Below are 23592 nucleotides of genomic sequence, written 5' to 3' on the forward strand. Positions count from 1 at the left end.
ATCCTCAGAGGATTTATCCGCGGAAACGGTCCGGAGGACCGTATCCGCGGATAAATCCTCTCGTGTGTACTAGGCATAAGGCTGCCCCTTCTAATAGTAGGGGCAGCCAATGCTAAAGTATACCCGCCGTTCCCGCGTCGTGAAATTTGAATTTCACGTCGTTTGCGTAAGTGATTCGTGAATGGCGCTGCACGCCATTCACGTTCACTTTGAAGCAAATGACGTCCTTGCGACGTCATTTGCCGCAATGCACGTCGGGAAAGTTTCCCGACGGCGCATGCGCTTTACGATCGGCGCGGGAACTCGCCTAATTTAAATGATTCCCGCCCCCTGCGGGATCATTTAAATTGCGCGCGCTTACGCCGGGCAATTTTGCCGGCGCGCCCTCACAATCGAGGGCAGCGGCGCAAATTTGCGGGGGCGCAGGGCAAAATCGTTGCCCTGTGCCTCCGTAATTTATGCGCAAATCTTACTGAAACCGGGCCCATGTCTATAAACATCAGGGACAGACTGATATTCTGTAAAAGGTACAGGGATCGAGGACTGTGGCAACGTCATTTTCTCTGATGAATCTCCTTTCCGATTGCCTGGAGAAGAAAAGGTGAGCGTTACCATCAGTCCTGTATCATGCCAACATGGCCTCCTGAGATCATTCATGGGTGGGGTTACTTCTCAGCCAAGGGAGTGGGGGGCTCACTCACTATTTTCCCTAAGAACACAACCATGAATAGAGAATGGTCCAAAAACATCCTCAGAGAGCAACTTCTCCCAACCATCCAAGAACAGTTTGGTGAGGAGCCTTTTCCAGCATGATGGAGCTCCTTTAAAGCAAATGTGATAACCAAGTGGCTTGGAGAACAAAACATGGAAATTTCAGGTCCATGGCCAGGAAACTCCCCAGACCTTAATCCCATTGAAAACCTCTGGTCAATCCTCAAGAGGCGGGTGAACAAAAAAACCCCAACAAGTTCTGACAAACTCCAAGCATTGATTATGGAAGAACGGGGGGCGGACATCAGTCAGGATGTGGCCCAGAAGTTGATGGAGAGCATGCCAGGGAGAACTGCAGAGGTCTTGAAAAAGAAGGGTCATCACTGCAAATATTGATTCTTTGCATAAACGTCATGTCCTTGTCAATAAAAGCCTTTGACATTTATGAAATGCTTGTAATTATACTTCAGTATCCCATAGTAACATCTGACAAAAAGATCTAAAAACACTGAAGCGGCAGACATTGTAAAAATTTATATTTATGTCATTCTCAACACTTTTGGCCAGGCCTGTACACAGGGGCGGACTGACCATTGAGTCACTCGGGCACTGCCCGAGGGCCCCATGCCACTAGGGGGCCCCATCAGGGTTGCCAGGCTCAGTAAAACCAGGGACAGTATGTAAAAATCTGTGTTTTTTTTAGATCTGTCCCTGATATGTCCGAAACTGACATGCTTTTAATGTGAATATCCCAAGATTTTAGCTGCCCTGCCTCTGCACTGCCTCCTGGCGTGGTGGCCATCTGTAAGCCAGAGGGGCCCCATAATCTTCTATTGCCCGGGGGCCCCATGAGTTGTCAGTCCGCCCCTGCCTGTACACATATATGCAGCCTAGAGTAAGTGGGTCTTTATCTGTGGGGCCACATACATGCGCGGCTGTGTTTGTGCTAAGAGCGTGCTGCACAGTGTGCACCATGCAGAGAGACTGAGCTCCTGATCCGCTACTAATGATCGGGAACCAGGGGACCAGTTCCTGATCACTATGATAGCTTTTGATTGGCTATCATAGTGTAAGGTGACCAGATTTTTCAAATGAAATCCGGGGACATGTTTTTTTTATTGGCAAATGGTAAACTATTTTATATGTATATTTTCCTTAAATTATATATGCAGTGGTGTAGTGTGGGTTATCAGGGCCCGGGACAAGGCAAGAAATTTGCACCCCCCGCCAGACTTTTAGTCCCTTCCACTAGTACAGTAGGACTGACCAACTTGATTCCTACACTGACCTACCTGATCACTACACTGACCTACCTGATTCCTATACTGACCACTACACTGACCTACCTGATTCCTACACTGACCACTACACTGACCTACCTGATTCCTACACTGACCACTACACTGACCTACCTGATTCCTACACTGACCACTACACTGACCTACCTGATTCCTACACTGACCACTGCACTGACCTACCTGATCACTACACTGACCTACCTGATTCCTACACTGACCACTACACTGACCTACCTGATTCCTACACTGACCACTACACTGACCTACCTGATCACTACACTGACCACTACACTGACCTACCTGATTCCTACACTGACCACTACACTGACCTACCTGATTCCTACACTGACCCAGGGCCGCCATCAGGAATTATGGGGCCCCTTACACAGCTTCAGGCATGGGCCCCCTGCCTGGAGCAGAGAACCATGGGGGGGGGGGGGGTGCTGCCGCCTGAAATTGAGTAGCGGGGGGGGCTGCCGCGATTTGAGAAGCTGGGGGGGCCCCTTTACAAAAAAAAATAAGAAATATAGAGAAATATATATAAAAAAAGGGGGTAGCCATCCGGGGCCCTGGGGACCTCTGGGCCCTTTAATTAAAAAAAAAAAATATATATATATATATATATATATATATATATATATATATATATATATAAAAACTATAAATTGCCATCTGTGGGTCCTGGGGACCTCTGGGCCCTTTAATATTTTTTTTTTTTTAATGAAAAGAAATTACAAAAAAAGGTGGATTGCTTTTCGGGACCTCTGGGCTCTTTGATAAAAATAAAAAAAATAAACCTCTGGGGCCTTTAATAAAGAAAAAAATAAAATAAATATATATACAAATAAAAATAAACATTTATAAAAAATAAATTAAAAAAAGGGGGGTTGCCATCCAGGGCCCTGGGGACCTCTGGGCCCTTTAATAAAAAAACATATATAAACAAAAATAAAAAAATAAACATTTATAAAAAAAAGAAAAATTGTGTGTGTATATATATATATATATTAGGGTTGCCAACTCATCCCTTTAAAACAGAACACATATTAATTACACAGGTTCTGTGGCTGATTAAGGAGGTAATTAAACTCACTTGGTGCCTTATTTGCATTAAATTAGCCTCAGAACCTGTGTAATTCATATGTGTTCTGTTTTAAAGGGATGAGTTGGCAACCCTAATATATATATATATATATGTATATATATAAATTACATTTTTTTTAAAAAAAAAGGGGGGTTGCCATCCGGGGCCCTGGGGACCTCTGGGCCCTTTAATAATAATAATAATAATAATAAATATAAATATAAAAAAAATATATATATATATATATATATATATATATATATATATATATATATATATAATAAATAAAAAAATATATAAAAAAAGGGGGGCTGCCATCCAGGGCCCTGGGGGCCTCCGGGCCCCTGAGGACCTCCGGACCTCTAAAAAAAAAAAAATGGCCCTTTAATAAAAAATATATTTAAAAAAAAAACCCCCTCCTGATGGCGGCCCTGCACTTACCTACCTGATTCCTACACTGACCACTACACTGACCTACCTGATTCCTACACTGACCTAGGAAAAATATAAATCGCGCTACCTCAACCACCCTTCTTGCCGGACACAAGCATATGCAAGTGGGTGATCAATGGTGATATAAATATAAAGCTGGCTGCTATGTCAAAAGCGACCTATATTCGCCACTAGGGTGCAGCATGCAGCCACCTCAAAATCCCACACCAGTGATGGTGATGGTAATTTTGATCCCGTTGGGGTAAACAGGGATTGTTAGTCACTTGTTTAACCATTTGACCTCCTCCAACTGGGCCCAGGCCCTGTATTGTTACAGTTGAGTGAAATGATAGTTTGTGGCCTCCCAGGCACATTGTTGAACACAAAGTATGACTAAGAAACTGTTTTATTGTTATGACTTTTATTCGCGCTTTATGGTGTATCTTTGAGTAATACAATAAAAACATTTGAAAAAAAAAAAAGAAAAAAAAGACATTAGCTAGATATGAACTTTGGCTATGAATGAGTTATTAATAGTGCAAAATATTAACAGCAGAAAGTCCATTAGATAGCAGGTAGTATGTCAAACACCCGTGTATCTGTGCCACCTTGCAGATTGGTTGTGACCGTGTCCAAACAAAGGAAAACGTGATATCTCCTCCACCAAACTTATAAATTGGCCTCTTACCGAATTCCTACCATCCCTTATTACAGGGGATCAAAAACAGCATGTAATAGGTCCCAATCTCGCAGTTTCGGATATGCAGTCCTGTTGGATTTTGTTCTTCAGGAAATTTCAGCAGAATCAATGCCCACCATGTAAAAACTGTGACAGCTCCACATAGTGCATTAAATGTGTAGAAATTTATTTAAAAAAGGTTAAAATTGCACTTACAATTATGCAGATTAAAATTTGCCTTGAATCTAATCTGCCGGCCGGTACACAAAACTCTCAGGCACCCGTCCACTGGGGTGACGACAGCGTGCCGCTCGCCCTACGTCCGTTTCGTAATAAACGTACTTCTTCCAGGGGCACGAGCAGCGCGCTGCGTCACCTCTATATATAAGAGTACAAATAAAACTGAGCCTCACTCTGGTCTGTGGCCACCTCCCCACCCTGCACACATGACAGGAAAAGGGCTACAATATGGCGCCCAATGTTGCAGACATGCTGCATGACCAGAGGTGGACGGGACTTGAACATAATATTTTACACTACATCGAGCCCACTAATATCACCCACAATAGAACAGAGATAAATTGATGGATCCCAAACTATTTTGTGGTGGAAAAATAGTAAAAAACAAAGAAAGGACAAAAACGTCATGCTGAGCACATGGGCTTCCACATGGCGCCCGTTCCCGCGCATGCGCCGTACGGGCGCAAGAACGCCAACATGGCGCCCGATCTCGCGCCTGCTCCGTGCGAGTAAGGGAGCGCCAACATGGCGTCCCCATTCCCGCGCATGCGCCGTACAGGCGAGAGGATGCCAAATATGGCGCCCAATCTCGCACATGCGCTGCGCGGGAAAAAAAAGAAACTACAGCATGGCGGCCTGAACCGCGCATGCGCCAAACGAGCAATAGGCTCCCTTATGGCGCCCACCAGAGCGGATGCCTATACTGCCGATCGCAGCTAGGCACTCAAACCAAACTAGGAAATTAATAAAGGCCTCAAATTCCGCCAACACCGCAGCTGTAAGGCTGCAGTGGAAGCAAGAAGATGCCTCAATGATTGTGAATATAAAGGGCCCTGTTATGAACTTCAACAATGGCTATTCCAAACATGGTGCCCTGATTCACAGCGGAGCGACATCTGGTGGTGAAAATCCATAGCGCATCCAATACACATTAGTGGATAGAGATGCCAAGGGACATTTGGGTAGATTCAGGTACAAGGGATTAACTTTAGGGCGGCGTAGCCTAGCCTGTTTAGGCTACACCGCCGTAAATTAGCTAGGCTAGTAATGATTCTCAATCTTCTTACCTGCTAATCTACGGCGGCGTAGCCTCAAACGAGCGGGCGTAAGGGCGCCTAATTCAAATTGGTTGGAGGGGGGCGTGTTGTATGGAAATGAGGCTTGACCTCACGTTTTTTGACGTTTTTCGCTACTGTGCATGCGCCGGGCGCCTACATTTCCCAGTGCGCATTGCGGCTAAGTACGCTGTACGGGCCTATTGATTTAGACGTGGACGTAAACGACGTAACTCCCGATTCGCGGACGACTTACGCAAACGACGTAAAAAATTCGAACCTCGCGGCGGGAACGGCGGCCATACTTTAACATTGTTATTCCACCTCATAGGTGGAATAACTTTAGGCCGCCTAAGGCCTTACGGAAACAACGTAATTCGACTGCGGCGGGCTGGCGTACGTTCGGGAATCGGCGTACAAGCTCATTTACATAATCTACGCCGGCCACAATGGAAGCGCCACCTATCGGCCATCCGAAAAATTGCAAGCTAAGATAGAACGGCGCAAGCCGTCCTATCTTAGCTTTGTTTAAGCGTATCTCTGTTTGAGCATACGCTTAAACGTACGGCGGCGTAGATTCGGAGTTAGGTCGGCTTATCTACTGATAAGCCGGCCTAACTCTTTCTGAATCTACATATTTGACACCACATAACGTCCGGTGCAGACACCAGTGAAAGGATACAAGTATGCAAAAATACACGCAAGGGGGAATTATTTACTGACTAAATGAAGCCACCAAAGGAACTCCCTCGGCGGCCTGTGTGTCCCTTTGTATTAGTACTAGAATTTATATCGTTTTTTTTTTTTTTTTTTTTATTAAATTTATGCTGATCCATTTTACTACTATCCCACTAGCCCGTCCTGCCCCCTTGTGCCCTGCAATACCTTCTGTATTTACCCCACCTATCCCAATTATAACTTTTTAACATGCAAATTTTTATTGCTTGTATACTTATTACTACTATTCTTGATAGGTGGCCGTTTATGTGATCGTCCTGTTGACACTTCCTTCCCTGCCTGTCTGAGCCGGGTCGTCGTTCCTTTTTCTCCCACGCTGAATTGTGAGCTGCTATAAGCCACCCTCTCAGGGACATTACGGTCAGGGGGGTGTTTTTCGGTGCTTCGCCTCCCCTCATGTGGAGGATTTCATGTTGGGTCCATCCGAGAGAAAGAATTGTTTTAGTTATCTCTGGTCAAAATACTACTAGGACTACATACAGTGAGTAAGATATTCATTTATGTAACAATTACATCAGCACATATTTGTTTCGCAGCCTATGGTAGCAACTATATATGTTGAATTCTTTTACCTTCCGTTACAGTCAGCATCGATCAGTTTCCTCTGAAGAAGACCCCATAAGCGGGTTGAAACGCGTCAGGAACTTCTCTGACACATCTTTTACCAATCATGTTTTATATGTGTCATGTATATGGTGCTTATTGAATGTATCCATTACTTGTATGCAATACCAGAGCTCACTTTTATAACTTTCGTATGCTTTTTTAAACCTTTTTACCTTTTACAACTTTATCCCATGACTCATATCCATTATTTTGCTGCCCAAAAACCCCATTGGGGAAGTTCATCCTATTTTTTCATCCTTATGGGTGAGCAGCTCTTTCCACATCCCATACGTGTCCCTTTTTCCATATTTTTTAGGACTTGTTAAAATTTTTTCGATACAAGCTAATCTGAAAGTTATAATGAGATGGTATTTGGTCCCTAGTATGTTGGCGGCGATGTTTCCGACCGCCTCACCGTTGTGTTTTAGGGAATGTCAAGCTCAGGGCTCCATGCTGCATATTTGGTGGGATTGTCCAAATATTCGAGGATTTTGGAACAAAATCTTCCATCTCCTCAGAAAAGTAACGGGCTTCCCGGTGGGGAAGTCCCCTCAGATAGCGTTGCTTGGAGTCCGCATCCCACAAGCCCCCAAAAATACTCAAAAACTGATTGGCCCAGATTCAAGTAGAATCGCACAATATTTGCGTGGGCAAAGAGCAAATTTTTTTCTCTGCGCCCACGCAAATATTGCGCTTTGCCCGCGATTCACGGAGCAGTTGCTCCGTAAATTGCGCGGGCAATATGCTAAGCAGCCGGGCGCAAGGCTGCCTAATGTAAATGATCCCGCCGGGGGCGGGAATCATTTAAATTAGGCGCGCTCCCGCGCCGAGCGAACAGCGCATGCTCCGTCGGGAAACTTTCCCGACGTGCATTGCGGCAAATGACGTCGCAAGGACGTCATTTGCTTGTAAGTGAACGTGAATGGCGTCCAGCGCCATTCACGGTTCACTTACGTAAACGACGTGAAATTTGAACGTCGCGAGCGGGAGGCGCAGCTATACTTTAGCATTGGCTGCGCCTGCTATAGCAGGAGCAACCTTATGCTAAAGGCGCCGTACGGAAACTCCGTACCTTGCGTGAGAAGGGCCCGCGCAACTTTTGTGAATCGGTGGTAGTATGCAATTTGCATACTACACGCCGATCACAAAGGCCGCGCCCCCTAGCGGCCAACGCAAGAATGCAGCCTGGGATGTGAAGGCATAAGGAGGCTTATGTTTGTCACATCCTAGGCTGCATTCGGTGTAACGGGGTTCCTGAATCAGGAGCACTCGTTACACCGGAGCAAGTAAGCCCTTGCGCAAGTGCTTCTTGAATCTGGGCCATTGATTTTATGCTTTTAGGAGCAAAAACTACTTTGGCTGGTGCTTGGAAACAGCCAATGGTTTCTGTCTCGGCGGCCAAGAGAAAAATATCTTGGATCATGAACCAAGAGAAAATGATTAGCTAGATTCTGAACACTACTAATCTATTTGAGGCGATATGGGAGCCCTGGGCTAGACATATTGGTATATCCCTCACTCCGGGATTTTTGGCGAATTCCACAGTTGTTTACAGTCTGTAGCTGGCAATATTCTTCTCTCTTTTTCTTTTCTCTTTGTCTTCTCCTATCCCTTTAGTCTTTCCTTTTTTTTTGGTCTCATTACTACAATGCTTGATAGCAGAGTGTACCGTATTTTCCGGCGTATAAGACGACTTTCTGGATGCAAAAAAATGCATCCAAAGTCGGGGGTCGTCTTATACGCCGGGTACGGTCTCTGCCATCACTCAGTTTTTTCCTGAATAGGCGGTGCGGTGCGGTGACAGTCTCCGGATGCTGCGAGCGTCAGTTATTTAAAAGACGCTCCTTCTTCTCAGCGTGTTCTGTGATAGGCGGAACACAAATCTTCCCAGCAGCGCCTCTGTTCTGTGTTCCTCCTATCGCAGATGCCTTCTCATCCTCGGACGAGATGAGAAGACGACCGTGATAGGCGGAACACAGAACAGAGGCGCTGCTGGGAAATGTTGTGTTCCGCCTAACACAGGACAGTCTGAGGAGAAGGCGCGTCTTTTAAATCATTGACGCGCGCAGCACGGAGACTGTCACCGCACCGCACCGCCTGAAAAAAAAGTGAGCGATGGCACTGGGGGGCAAGTTCAGGCACAGTGGGGGCAAGCTTAGGCACAGTGGAAGCAAGCTCAGGCACAGAGAGGGGGCAAGCTCAGGCACAGAGAGGGGGCAAGCTCAGGCACAGAGAGGGGGCAAGCTCAGGCACAGAGAGGGGGTAAGTGATGGCACAGAGAGGGGGCAAGTGATGGCACAGAGAGGGGGCAAGTGATGGCACAGTCGGGGCATGTAATGTAATGGCACAGTGAGGAATGTAATGTAATGGCACAGTGAGATTTGAAAAAGCCTGTTTCTGTCAGCGGTTCTGGCTACCTCTCAGCTTCCAGACAGACTAGTAGGAAGGGGGTAGTCTTATACGGTGAGTATATCCCAAAACCAATTTTTTTCCTGTAAAATTAGGGGGTTGTCTTATACGCAGAGTCGTCTTATACGCCGGAAAATACGGTACCTCTGTCCGCTTTAGCTAGAAATTGCTGCTCATACAGCTCCAGGACCACAGGAGCTACCCTGTTTCCCTGAAAATAAGACCTACCCCAAAAATAAGACCTAGCGTTATTTTTCAGGAGGGCTGCAATATAAGCCCTACCCCGAAAATAATCCCTAGTTTAAAATGCTTGTAAAATCCTATAATCTACTCTATTACAGGAGTATATAATGTATAATGTGTGTGTTTCTGTAATATAATTGTGGGGAAGAGAGCTCCGGCGAGTCACAGAAGCGCAGAGCGGCGTTATAACGAAGGTATTTGGCACAATTATATTACAGAAACACACACATTGTACATTATATACTACTGTAATAGGGAGGATTATAGGATTGTACAAGCATTTTAATTCGGTTCACAATGGGGATTTTTGTCAGGCAGGATGGGAGAGGGGGAGAGAAGACGGCACATTACATGTAAGACCTACCCCGAAAATAAGCCCTACTGTGTCTTTTGTTGCCAAAATTAATATAAGACCCGGGCTTATTTTCGGGGAAACACGGTATTGTATATCTCGGTAGGTATCATTAGGATTCTCCGAGGTTGAACGAGCTACTAGATTTTAGTACTACATTCCTCACTTGAGGACTCTCACGCGACTCTGGAGATTTCTGTTATTCTGGAGCCGCGAGCTGAGTTCTGTCTTTTAGAGTGTATTTCCTGAATTTATTGATTTAGCCTGTCCCCGGCACAGTTTGTGCCCATAGGGGGTGTCGGGATTGGCAATAGAACTAAGTGCACTTATCGGGGATACCTGTTTTTATGTGATCGCTAGTATACGGAGTGGGAGGGTGACCTAGTTATTTCCAAGTGATGGTTGTTTATCTGACATGAATACTTTGACATGTATTGTATGTTTTTAATTCTTGCCCCAGGATGTTCTGGTGGCATTAACTTGTACTGTACTGCTCTTCAATAAATTTATTTTAAACTGGAAAAAAAAAAAAAAAAGAAAGAGAGAGGGAGGGAAAGAAAGAAAGAGAAAGGGAGGGACAGCAGGCCCAGATCCTACACCACGATAGCAATATGTGTGTAGCACTTACCCCCGAATAGGATTACCACATTTCCAAACTGCTATTCAGGGACACCCCCCTCCTTCACAAAAAATTTCAAATTTTAAAGGCTTATATGCAGTAGTTGGCCATAATAGGGGTATGGTGGTCCGGGTACTGCCTTGGGAGGGGGGGGGGGGGACAGAATGTATCAATGCAAAACAAAATTTACAATTTTTCAGGAGCAGTGATTCTAATTATGCTTAAAGTGCAACAATAAAAATGAACAATTCCTCTAAATATAGCGCCTGGGGGGTCCCCTTAGTCTGCCTGTAAAGTGGGGCATGTGTACCATGTATAGAACATTCTGCAGCAAAAATTACATATCGAAAGAAACAAAAAACACTAGTCAAATCACATTTAAATTGACTCACGGTTGCTATTGAAAAAACAAAAGCACAAAATCCCTAGTGCCCCCCCCACCCCAAAGCACCTTGTAACCATCCTACCCTGGCTGGTGGTTGTGGTGGCATGCAGGTAGGGGGGTTATCAGAATCTGGAACCCCCAAAGGGTCTGGAATGGTCTAGGGGAGGGGGAACCCACGCTGTTTTTTATTTTTTTTTCTATGGCCAATTTTTTTTTATATTCAGCTGTCAGCGGGGAAGCCCATTGACAGCTGATGACTCATCAGTTGTTAAGGATGCCGGCTTCCCAGCCCCGCTCCTCAACAAGCAGCTTTTACTGCTCCCTGGCTGGGCGCAGTGCATTGCAGGGCATTTGGTGGGGCGAACACCCTGGACTAGGAAACAGACAGTTTCCATTGTCGGCTCATCGGGTGGCTGTGTCAGTTTCATTCTGGGACACTGTATTGTCCTGGAATGAAGGTGCCCGGGACAGACCTGCAAAATGCGGGACTGTCCCGGGCAATCCGGGACACGTGGTCACCCTACCCCTGAAGGAGCCGCTGGTTGATTTTGGGATCGGCCTTCTAAGTTACCCTGGCGGTGTCTAGGGGTGTAGTTGTGAGAACAGAGGTAGTGAGCGAAGGTCCAGACATTGAATAAAGGTTTTCTCAATGCTTTATTGTCCAGGCCAAACACGGCCAACATCAACATCAATTGGGAAGGTCAAGGTTGATGAGGGAGAGAAAAATAGAACCTTGCAGTATCAGGCCTGGATATTAAATGGAGCAGTCAGCACTGCTCTGCGTAGTACCAATTTTTAACTCGTCGCCACTCTGCTTGGAGTGGGAGAAGTGCCCCCGGAACAGACCCCTGCCACAAGCCTGGCAGCCAAGGTGTCACTCTAGATTGCTGGGAGGAACAGATCTCTCTCACAGACCCGGCTCTAGGGCCTCTTCCACAGGCCAATTTCAATAAAGGAATTAGGTGGATAAAGAGAGCGAATCCTCCCAGTAGACTTTTCTATATGGGTCCCCGGATGACAGCAAGCATACCTGTCAGTGGTCCGGTCACCCGATCCCAGCCTGGGATTTTCTCAATAGATCCAGGAACCCAGTGAAACACTGGGGTCCCCTCTCGCCTCCGGATGAGGCTCGATGCAGTCCGCAGCTTTGGCCAGGTAGGCTGCGCCGACGGGGTCCATGGATGCGCGCACCCTGAAGGTGGATGCCGCACCTGGAACGGGGACCCCGCGAAAATTTTAGAACACATGACACCTGTCGCAGATATACTCCTCTGCAGCACGCCCCGCGAGGGAAAAGCTCCTCTGATTGGCTGCTGGAGAAACTTACTCTGCCAGAACCCCTCTGGCGCCAACCGTCGGCCAGGGATGGTACCGCATCCCTGGAGCACAGACTGACCCAGTGCACGTTTCTGGAGTGACAGAAGTCCCAAAATTTAAACAAATCACGAATGGGAGCAACGTAACTCTCCCATTCACCATTAACTTTAGCGTAGTGCCCATGCTGTATTCCAGAAAGTTTAACAATCAGCAGATAAAGATACTCCAAACATCATCCCCCCAGGCAGATCCCATCAAACAGATACAAGAGATGGTCAGAGAGGGTGAGGACATGATACAGGAGATGGTCAGAGAGGGTGCGGACATGATACAGGAGATGGTCTGAGACTGCAGACATGATACAGGAGATAGTCAGAGACTGCAGACATGATACAAGAGATGTTCAGAGACTGCAGACATCATACAGGAGATGGTCAGAGACTGCGGACATGATACAGGAGATGGTCAGAGAGGGTGCGGACATGATACAGGAGATGGTCTGAGAGGGTGCTGACATGATACAGGAGATGGTCAGAGACTGCGGACATGATACAAGAGATGTTCAGAGACTGCAGACATCATACAGGAGATGGTCAGAGACTGCGGACATAATACAGGAGATGGTCAGAGAGGGTGCGGACATGATACAGGAGATGGTCAGAGAGGGTGTGGACATAATACAGGAGATGGTCAGAGAGGGTGCGGACATGATACAGAAGATGGTCACAGACTGCGGACATGATACAGGAGATGGTCAGAGACTGCGGACATGATACAGGAGATGGTCAGAGAGGGTGCGGACATGATACAGGAGATGGTCAGAGAGGGTGCGGACATGATACAGTAGACTGCAAACCTACTACAAGAGATGGGGTCAGAGATTATGGACATGATAGAGATGATCAGAGATTAAGGACATGATAGAGATGATCAGAGATTAAGGACACAGCTGACAGCACAGAAAGATGAGGAGGTGTACAGAGAAGATGGGGGTGATAATCACTAGTCCTGTCAAGTCGCATGCCGTCCCGGTCAGTTGCTGCACTCCTCCATTCACCTGGCCCTGGGGGGGCGCACCCACTGCATTCAGGGCAGCATTATGATGTCATGTGCATGCGCCCGCCCGAGCTAAGCCGAGCCGGAGCGGCGCATGTGCAGTTCCACGTGGCCTGTGGCCACGTTTTCACAGACGGAAGCTGCGGTCATCCAGTGATCTGAAGGGTCGCCTACAGCAGTGGCCCCCATCCTTTTTGGCACCTGGGACTGGTTTCATGAAAGAAAATGCTGCCATGGACCGGAGGGGGGTCGGCGGGTCGATCTCTGCGGCCGATTTGGTTGTTATGGTGTCAGTATGATTGAAGCGCATTATTATTTCTATTATTACATTCATACCTAACAACTTTTTGAGGTGGGAATGAGGGACACCTATCAGCAAAAGTATGCAGGCATAGGACACACCCCCTGCCACGCCCCCTTAAAGGAGAATTGTGCAAGAAAAAAAACAAGATTGCATAAACCCACAAGTGTTTTTTTTACCACTACTTTTCCTTTATATTGGCTCTTGGAATGTACAAATGAAGCAATTTAGAAATCAGATGAAAGGGTTGGCACTGGGAAACACTTGAGGAATGAGGGACAGAGGGATGTTGCTCCAAATCAGGGACAGTTGGGAGCTATGATTATGGTCCTCCTCAAAGGGATGGTTGTATCAGAAGGGGTAGGACTAGGAGCATCCCCCCCCCCCGTACATCAGATGTCAAGACCCCCCACCATCAGAAGTCAAGAGTAGCCCACCCTCCCATACATCACAGCGTACCCCCCCTCCCCCTTTACCTTGTGCTACTGCAAAGCTGGGAAGCAAAAAGTGCAGGGTCTGGAGGAGGACCAGAGGAGGGCTGGAGTCAGCTGAATGCTGAGATTAGGGGAGGTGGAGATAAGGGGGTGCGGCGGCTGTACAGAGAGGCGCCGGATCTGTAGGAGGAGTTGCGCAGCGTCCATCGGCGGCCTCGTCGGGTCCGGCGTCCGTCTGCGGCTTCGGGTGTCCTCTTCGTCGTGTCCGGCATCCTTCTGCGGCGTCCTCCCCGCTCGATCCCCGCCTTCCCTCGCCGAGTTTGAATACTGCGCCGGCATATACCGAGCGCAGTAAACTCGTGTATAGTCGGGCAGGCTCGGCTACTCTCACGTCCTGTACGTCCAGGACATAAGCGCGAGAGGAGCCGAGCCTGCCCGACTATACACGAGTGTACTGCGCTCGGTATATGCCGGCGCAGTATTCAAACTCGGCGCGGGAAAGCGGGTATCGGCGTATATCGCGCACCCACGATTTTGCCCTGATTTTCGGGGCAAAAAAGAGCGCGGTATACGCCGATAAATACGGTATGTCCTCCTCTCTGCTGCTGACAGGGGGAGGGGGGCCAAGACGAGCCTCTCTGTGGCTGCAGGGAGAAGTGCAGGAGGTCAAGACGAGCTGCTCCGTGGCTTTCAAGGGAGAAGCGCAGGATCTGGCAGAGGATGCTGACTGTCGAGACAAGGTGAAGTGTTGGAGACAAAGTTGGTGCCGCAGTTGCAGGAGAGATGCGAGGGCCACATGACATGGCATGGAGGGCCGGATTCGGCTCCCAGGCCTTGTGTTTGACACATGTGACATAGAGGTTTGTTAACCCTTTGTGCTAGCAATCAAGTCAAAAATAAATAAATAAATAATAGATAAGATTAAAAAAAATGTAATAAAATTATAATAAAATGTATTAAAAAAAATTTAAAAAAAATTATCCCGTAACCCCTTGTTGCACTCACAAATGCAAACGCACGTCCAGGTGGCACACGTGTATGTAAACTGCCATTGCACCACACATGTGATTCAAAAGCATTTAAAAAGCCTTTATTTTGTTACAAAAATATATATTTGGATCTGTCTTTAACCCCCCCCCCCCCCAAAAAATTAAAAATGTAAACTGCCCAAACCGCACACGGGGTCACCGAGGATTGAAAAAAAAAAATGATAAAATAATAACTAGTAAAATAATTTAAATAAATAATAAAGTTAACTAAAAAATTCATTGAAATTATTAATAATAATAATAATAATAATAATAATAATAATAATAATAATAAATAGTTAAAATACCTAATACAATTAAAAAAAATTATAATAAAATAACTAGTGAAATTATTTAAATAAATAATAAAATTAACTAACAAAAAAATGTAAATGAATAATACATAGTTAAAATACCTAAAACAATAAAGAAAAAAATATTAAATAATAAAATAACTAGGAAAATAATTAAAAGAAATAATAAAATGAACTAACAAAATAATTAAAAGAAATAATAAAAAGTTAAAATACCTATTACAATAATAAAATAACTAATAAAAAAAATAAAAAAAAATAATAAAATTAACTAACAAAAAAATGTAAATGAATAATACATAGTTAAAATACCTAAAACAATGAAGAAAAAAATATTAAATAATAAAATAACTAGTAAAATAATTAAAAGAAATAATAAAATGAACTAACAAAATAATTAAAGGAAAAATAAAAAGTTAAAATACCTATTACAATAATAAAATAACTAATAGTTCATTTTTTTATTAGTTATTTTATTATTGTAAGTACAGTGACTCCATTCTCCTATCACACATCAGATGGTGTCGGAAAATGACTTTCTTCTATCAGAACAGACACTTCTATCCGGCGCTGGAGGAGTTAACAGCCGGGGAGGGGAGGGGCGGGGCAGGACTACATTTCCCGGCGTGCAGCGGGGGAGGTGAGAGCCGGAAGTGGTGTTGGAAGGGATTGAATGATCAGAGAGGTGAGAGCAAACTTCTGTCTTCTCTTCTTCTGTCACTTCTGTGTCCTCCCCCTCCCCCCACCTCACATGTACTGCTCTGTGTCAGTTATATACTGGGGGGGAGGTTTGCTAATACTGGTGCAGATCTACAAACCAATAAGCTTCCAGATTTTAATGCCAAAGCTTAATTGAACAAACTGAAGTTAGAAGCTGATTGGCTCCCATGCACAGCTGCACTAGATTCTACTGCTCTGTGTCAGTAATTCTACTGCTCTGTGTCAGTAATATACTGCCCCCCCCCATACTGCCCTGTGTCAGTAATATACTGCCCCCCCATACTGCTCTGTGTGTTATATACTGTCCCCCCCCCATACTGCTCTGTGTCAGTTATATACTGCCCCCCATACTGCTCTGTGTCAGTTATATACTGCCCCCCATACTGCTCTGTGTCAGTTATATACTGCCCCCCATACTGCTGTGTCAGTTATATACTGCCCCCCCATACTGCTCTGTGTCAGTTATATACTGTTCCCCCCCCCCATACTGCTCTGTGTCAGTTATATACTGTTCCCCCCCCCCCCCCCATACTGCTCTGTGTCAGTTATATACTGTTCCCCCCCCCATACTGCTCTGTGTCAGTTATATACTGTTCCCCCCCCCCATACTGCTCTGTGTCAGTTATATACTGTTCCCCCCCCATACTGCTCTGTGTCAGTTATATACTGTTCCCCCCCATACTGCTCTGTGTCAGTTATATACTGTGTCCCCCCCACACTGCTATGTCAGTTATATACTGTTCCCCCCCCCCATACTGCTCTGTGTCCCCCCCACACTGCTATGTCGGTTATATACTGTTCCCCCCCCCCCCCACACTGCTATGTCGGTTATATACTGTTCCCCCCCCACACTGCTCTGTGTCAGTTATATACTGTGTCCCCCCCACACTGCTATGTCAGTTATATACTGTTCCCCCCCCCCCCCCACACTGCTCTGTGTCAGTTATATACTGCCCCCCCCCAAGTTCTGTACTATGTCCTCCCCTCATGTAAGTTTTATATACTGCCCCCTGGCTGTGTACTGACACTTTCTCTGATCCGATAACACAGGACCGGGGATGCAGAACTCTCCTGTACTCAGTGATTGGTTGGATGTGTATTTCTACGTTCTGATTGGCTCACAATAAGGTTTGCCCCCGGGATTTACTAATCTGTGTAGTAATACTGATTGGCACACACAGGGGGGCTTGTCGGGGGAGACCCTACCTTTTTTCTGATTGGTCCCCACAAATTGCCATTTGAGCTGCTGATTGCGGGTAACTGTCACACTGCATAGTATTGTATTCTAATGATACAAAGTAATTGTAGCGACCCTAAAGTACAGCCAGAGCAACAATGGAATGGTTTAGATCAAAGCATATTCATGTGTTAGAATGGCCCAGTCACAGTCCAGACCTAAATCACATTGAGAATCTGAGGCAAGACTTGAAAATTGCTGATCACAGACGCTCTCCATCCAATCTGACAGAACTTGAGATATTTTACAAAGAAGAAGAATGGGCAGAAATGTCCCTCCCTAGATGTGCAAAGCTGGTAGAGACATCCCCAAAAAGACTTGTAGAGAAAGGGGGTTCTACAAAGTATTGACTCCGGGGGGCGCCATACAAATGTACCCCCCACACTTTTCACATATTTATTTGTAAAGAATTTTGAAATCCATTTATTTTCCTTCTACTTCACAATTATGTGATACTTTGTGTTGGTCTATCACATAAAATCCCAATAGAATACATTTACATTTTTGATTGTAACATGAGAAAATGTGGAAAATTTCAAGGGGTATGAATACTTTTTCAAGGCGCTGTATCTTCCAATGAGGACGCCTGTTCTGGTGCCAGCGGCTCCCATGTGACGATCTTCGGACACTTTTTAGGGCGGCTCCCATCATTTTGTGATTGACGGCAACAGGAGAGCCGTTCTCCCTTCGGACCAGCTGAGGGTCCTCTGCAGGCTCCGCCCCCAGGCCTCCAAGAGATGATATTACAAACGTGTCATTGTAACGAGATATTCAATGTTTAGGTGCCTGGTGTGCCTACATTCTGGCACAACCAGCCAGGCAGCCTGTCGCCTCTTCCGTGTCGGGTGTTTTCCTGAGGTGTGTATCCGGCTATTTATTCTCAGTGTTTGCACACCTGGAGTGCGCTCAGATCACGTCACACGTGCTGCCAACTCCGCCTTCTACTGTGGATGTAATCCCAAGAAAAATGTCATATATTGCAGCTTATCTGTCCTTTTTTAAATGTGGTGGCTGCATTCCTTTTCTTTGTTGCAGGATATTTTGACTTTTACCCCCTTCCTACCCCGCTTTTAAGCTTTTAGCGCTCTCGCACTTACGACATGACAATTGCGCGGTTGTACAACACTGCAAACAAATGACATTTTTATCTTTTTTTACATTTTATTTTTTTGACCGAACTTTCTTTTGGTGCTATTTTATCACCATTTTTTTTTCTATGTTCTGTTTATAAGATTTTGTAAATAAGTATTTTTTTTTTTCCCCTCCTTCACTGATGGTTGCGCTATGGGGGCTGTTGTTGGGGGTGCGCTATGGGGGCTTTTGGGGCTGCGCTGATGGTGCGCTATGGGGGGCTGCGCTGATGGTGCGCTATGGGGGGCTGCGCTCATAGTGCGCTATGGGGCTGCACTGATGGTGCACTATGGGGGGGGGGATGCGCTATGGGGGCTGCGCTGATGGTGCGCTATAGGGGCTGCGCTGATGGTGCACTATGGGGGCTGTTGGGGGGAGGGGTGCGCTATGGGGGCTGCGCTGATGGTGCGCTATGGGGGCTGTTGTTGGGGCTGCGCTATTTGGGTTGCGCTGATGGTGTGCTATGATGGCTGCGCTAATTTTTATTTTTTCCCTCCTTCACTGATGGTGCGGTTGTTGGGGCTGCACTGATGGTTGCGCTATGGGGGCGGTTGTGGGGGTGCGCTATAGGGGCTGCTGATGGTGCGCTTTGGGGGCTGTTGGGGGGGTGCGGTGCGCTATGGGGACTTTTGGGGCTGCACTGATAGCGCAGCCCCCATAGCGCACCATCAGCGCAACCCAAATAGTACAGCCCCCATAGCGCACCATTTGGGCTGCTGGGGGTGCGCTATGGGGGCTGGTGGTGGTACTCTATGGGGGCTGTTGGGGATGCGCTGATGGTGGGCTATGGGGGCTGTTGTTGGGGCTGCGCTATTTGGGTTGCGCTGATGGTGTGCTATGATGGCTGTAAGGGCTGCGCTGATGGTGCGCTATGGGGGCTGTTGTTGGGGCTGTTGGTGCGCTATGGGGGCTGTTGGGGGTGTGCTATGGGGGCTTTTGGGGCTGCTCTGATAGTGCGCTATAGGGGCTGTTGGGGCCGCGGTGATGGGGGCTGCACTGATACTCCGGACCCTGATGCTCAGTGCCCTGGTCATCAGTGTAGATGCCCCCTTTGTGTATTGCCACTTACCAGCTCTCCTCATGCGCAGTCAGCACAAGGAGAGGAAGGCCAATAACTGACAAATGCTGTTTACACTGTGATAAGCTGCGATTGAACACAGCTGATCACATGGTAAAGGGCCGCCACTCTGGCTCTTTACCCCGATCAGATCCCTACCGAGGCATGCTGCAGGGGGCGTGCGGGAAGCACGATCACACAGGGACCTTAATAGACACCCTCTCGGAAAATGTGCAAGCGCGATGTAGCCGTCATTCGGGAAGAGGTTAATTTCGCCTGGCGATCCTGCTTACACTTCCTGTCCCCTGGGGGCTGATTTACTAAAACTAAAGTACTCAGTCTGGTGCAGCTGTGCATTGGAGCCAGTTGGCTTCTAACTTGTTCAGTGAAGCTTTGACAATAAATCCTGGAAGCTGATTGGTTTCTATGCAGAGTTTTAGTAAATCTCCCCCATTGCATGAAGAAGGAGATTTCCCTTTTTTACTTCCTATCCCTTATCCAAAACAGGAAGTGAGGGGATCCCTGGTTGTCACTAGAAATAGTGTCCCCACTCTAAGGTATTCCTAGTCTTCCTGTTCTGGTGACAACCCAGAATTGGGTATTTTATTTAACTTTTGGTTAATGGTAAGTAGGACAAATCTCTGTAATGGAGACACAGACAGCAATGCATTAAGGTGAAAAAACACGAACCTTTACAACCCCTTTAACTTGCCTGCAATGTACAGAGATCACCCAGAGGGGGGAGGGTTTTTAGCGTTGGGCCCTGTCTGTTTTTTTTTCCTTCACATAATGAGCAGTAGACTCTTACATTTAGTTAAATTTTTGTCTTTAACCCCTTGGCGTCAATCGCCTCTCGGCCCTTTAAGGGTTCTAAAAGCCAGGAGGCGAAGGCGGGCATTTGGGTCATGTGACCGCTGTGATTGGAGGTCACATGATCGGTAAGATCTCGATGCATACTTGCAGTCGGGAGCTTGCCGCTCCTCGTTGGCTACTGTGCTGGGAGCGCGCTCAGTTGTATACACTGGGCCGCGTATATCAGGGCGCCAGGTCGCCATGGCGACTAGAAATAGGGTTTTTTTTTATTTTTTGTGAGCTGGCGCCATCTGGTGGTGAGCCGTTGGTATTACAAGTTATTACCACCAGATGTGTAAGCTGGCGCCATCTGGTGGTGGCCGTTGGTATTACAAGTTAAGCATTACAAGTTAAACAGCAATTCTAATGTTGTTTTTCACAATTTTCACTGCCATCTTCTTCCCTCTAATTAGAACCCCCAAACATTATATATATTTTTTTATCCTAACACCCTAGAGAATAAAATGTCGATCGTTGCAATACTTTCTGTCACGCCGTATTTGCGCAGCGGTCTTACAAGCGCACTTTTTTTGTGAAAAAATTACACTTTTTTTAATTAAAAAATAAAACAGTAAAGTTATCCCCATGTTTTTTTATATTATGAAAGATAATGTTACGCCGAGTAAATTCATACCCAACATGTCACGCTTCAAAATTGCGTCCGCTCGTGGAATGCCGACAAACTTTTACCCTTTAAAATCTTCATAGGTGACGTTTAAAAAAATCTACAGGTTGCATGTTTTGAGTTACAGAGGAGGTCTAGGACTAGAATTATTGCTCTCGCTCTACCAATCGCGGCGATACGTCACATGTGTGGTTTGAACACTGTTTACATATGCGGGCGCTGCTCACGTATGTGTTCGCTTCTGAGCGCAAGCTCGTCGGGACGGGGCGCGTTTTCTGGCTCCTAACTTTTTTACCTGGCTCCTAGATTCCAAGCAAATTTGTCAACCCCTGGCGTATATGTGGCCGCTCGACGTTGAGGTCCACCCGCCTAAAGGGCACGTATATGGGTACTGTCGGCGCCAAGAGGTTAAAAATTAAACTAAATTGTATCTGAAGGTTTAAAACAAGTAAATATAATGGACCTTCCGCTGTGTTTACTAAAGCTAGCAGGATGAGGATTAGACCTGGGAATTGTTGATTGAGTTTTTAGTTCCGCTTGAAATATTCCCGTAAATTCCTGATGTTTGCTGTGGAAGGCGGGGCTTTGTGTCCTCGTTGGTCAGCTAAGTGAAAGGAACGCAAGCATTGACTTGTAATATCCTATTTTGTCTCCTCTTCTTTCCACCGCAGAGCAGGTAAGATGTCTGAGAAGAAGCCAAAGAGGATCCTGGTGACCGGTGGTTCCGGCCTGGTGGGGAAGGCCATTGAGAAGGTGGTGAAGGACGGAGAGGGACGTCCTGATGAAGAATGGATCTTCGTGGCTTCCAAGGATGCAGATCTAAAGTGAGAATAAAAACGTTATTGTTATAATACAATTTTTTATTTTACAGGTAGATTAATTTATTATGTTATTATTCATGGATTTATTTAGTGCAGTGGTGGTTGGTTTACCAGATCTTGGGCTGGCCTTTGCCATCGTCAAGGGGCTGCACTTAAAGAGGAGTTCCACCCAAAAATGGAACTTCCTTTTAACCCACTCCTCTACCCCTTACATGCCACATTTGGCATGTAATTTTTTTGGGGGGGGGGGGAGTGGGGGCTTCAGGAGAAGGGGACTTCCTGTCCCACTTCCTCCTTCCGCCGAGGGGCTGCAAAGGCGATACGTCATATCGCCTTTTGGCAGCCCCTCCCTGTAGGCGATCGCCTGAGACAAGTGACAGGTCCCAGGCGATCGCCTGTCCAATCAAGCAGCGTAGCGCCGGGCCGCGCGCATGCGTAGTGCCGCTCGCGCATGCGCAGTGCGTGCCCGGCCGTGAAGCCGAAAGCTGTCACGGCCGGGTGCCCACAGTGACAATGAAGACGCCGGCCGGGGAGGGGGGGAGAGGAGCGGAGCCCCGGCCGGCGCGTCGCTGGAGCAGGTAAGTGTCAGTTTATTAAAAGCCAGCAGCTACACTTTTTGTAGCTGCTGACTTTTAATAAACTTAAAAAATGGGTGGAAAACCCCTTTAATATTTAGTGTACACAATGCTACAGGAAACTGTAATGCCGCGTACACACGATCATTTTTCGGCATGAAGAAAACGTCGTTTTTCAAAAATGTCATTTAAAATGATCGTGTGTGGGCTACACATCATCATTTTTCAGGTTCTGAAAAACGACCAAAAAAAAATTTGAACATGCTGCATTTTTAACCACTTCCTTACTGGGCACTTAAACCCCCTTCCTGCCCAGAGGACTATTTGCGATTCGGCACTGCGTCGCTTTAACTGACAATTGCGCGGTCGTGCGACGTGGCTCCCAAACAAAATTGGCGTCCTTTTTTTCCCACAAATAGAGCTTTCTTTTGGTGGTATTTGATCACCTCTGCGGTTTTTTATTTTTTGCGCTATAAACAAAAATAGAGCGACAATTTTGAAAAAAAAAAAAAAATTTTTTTACGTTTTGCTATAATAAATAGCTCAATTTTTTTTTTTTTTTTATCCTCAGTCTAGGCCGCTACGTATTTTTAGTAAAAAAAAAAAATCGCAATAAGCGACTGGTTTGCGCAAAAGTTATAGCGCCTACAAAATAAGGGACAGAATTATTTTTTTTTTTTTACTAGTAATGGCGGCGATCTGCTTTTTTTTTTTTTTTTTTTTTTTTATTGCCACTGCGACATTATGGCGGACACTTTTGACACATTTTTGGCACCATTCACATTTATACTGCAATCAGTGCTATAAATATGCACTAATTACTGTATAAATGTGACTGGCAGGGAAGGGGTTAACACTAGGGGGTCAGGAAGGGGTTAAATGTGTACCCTATATCGTGTTCTAACTGTGGGGGAAGGGGGGTGACTGGGGGGGGTGACCGATCTGTGTCCCTATGTACAAGAGACACAGATCCGTCTCCTCTCTACCTGACAGCACTGCTGTCTGTGAGAGCCGGCAATGAGAGATGATCTCATATGTAAACATATGAGATCATCTCTCATTGGCCGCACAGATCGCCTAGCAAACGGCCACTCCGATTGGCCGTTCACGGCGATCTGTGATTGGCTGTGTCCAAGGGACACGGCCAGCACAGAAGTTCCCCCCTGTGCGCTCGGGAGCGCGCGCGGGGAACACGGAAAGGGGCGGACGTCAAATGACGGCGCCCCAGAGAATTAGAACCACCCTGCGGCCGTCAATAGTCGTACGGCCGTCA

At 46.4% G+C, this 23592-nt stretch overlaps 1 protein-coding gene across 1 annotated transcript in view; it reads left to right on the forward strand.

Annotated features, from left to right (window-relative positions):
• Positions 1–15922: 15922 nt before the first annotated feature.
• The window catches only part of GFUS (GDP-L-fucose synthase), a 28362-nt gene continuing 20692 nt past the window's right edge, over positions 15923–23592 (forward strand). Inside the window, exons 1-2 of the mRNA XM_040352206.1 lie at positions 15923–15986; positions 21595–21747. Coding sequence (XP_040208140.1) covers positions 21605–21747 — 143 coding nt within the window. The 5' untranslated portion in view covers positions 15923–15986; positions 21595–21604. The remainder of the gene's footprint in view (positions 15987–21594; positions 21748–23592) is intronic.

The sequence above is a fragment of the Rana temporaria genome, chromosome 5 (genome assembly GCF_905171775.1).
Source record: "Rana temporaria chromosome 5, aRanTem1.1, whole genome shotgun sequence".
NCBI classification, from domain to species: Eukaryota; Metazoa; Chordata; class Amphibia; order Anura; family Ranidae; genus Rana; species Rana temporaria.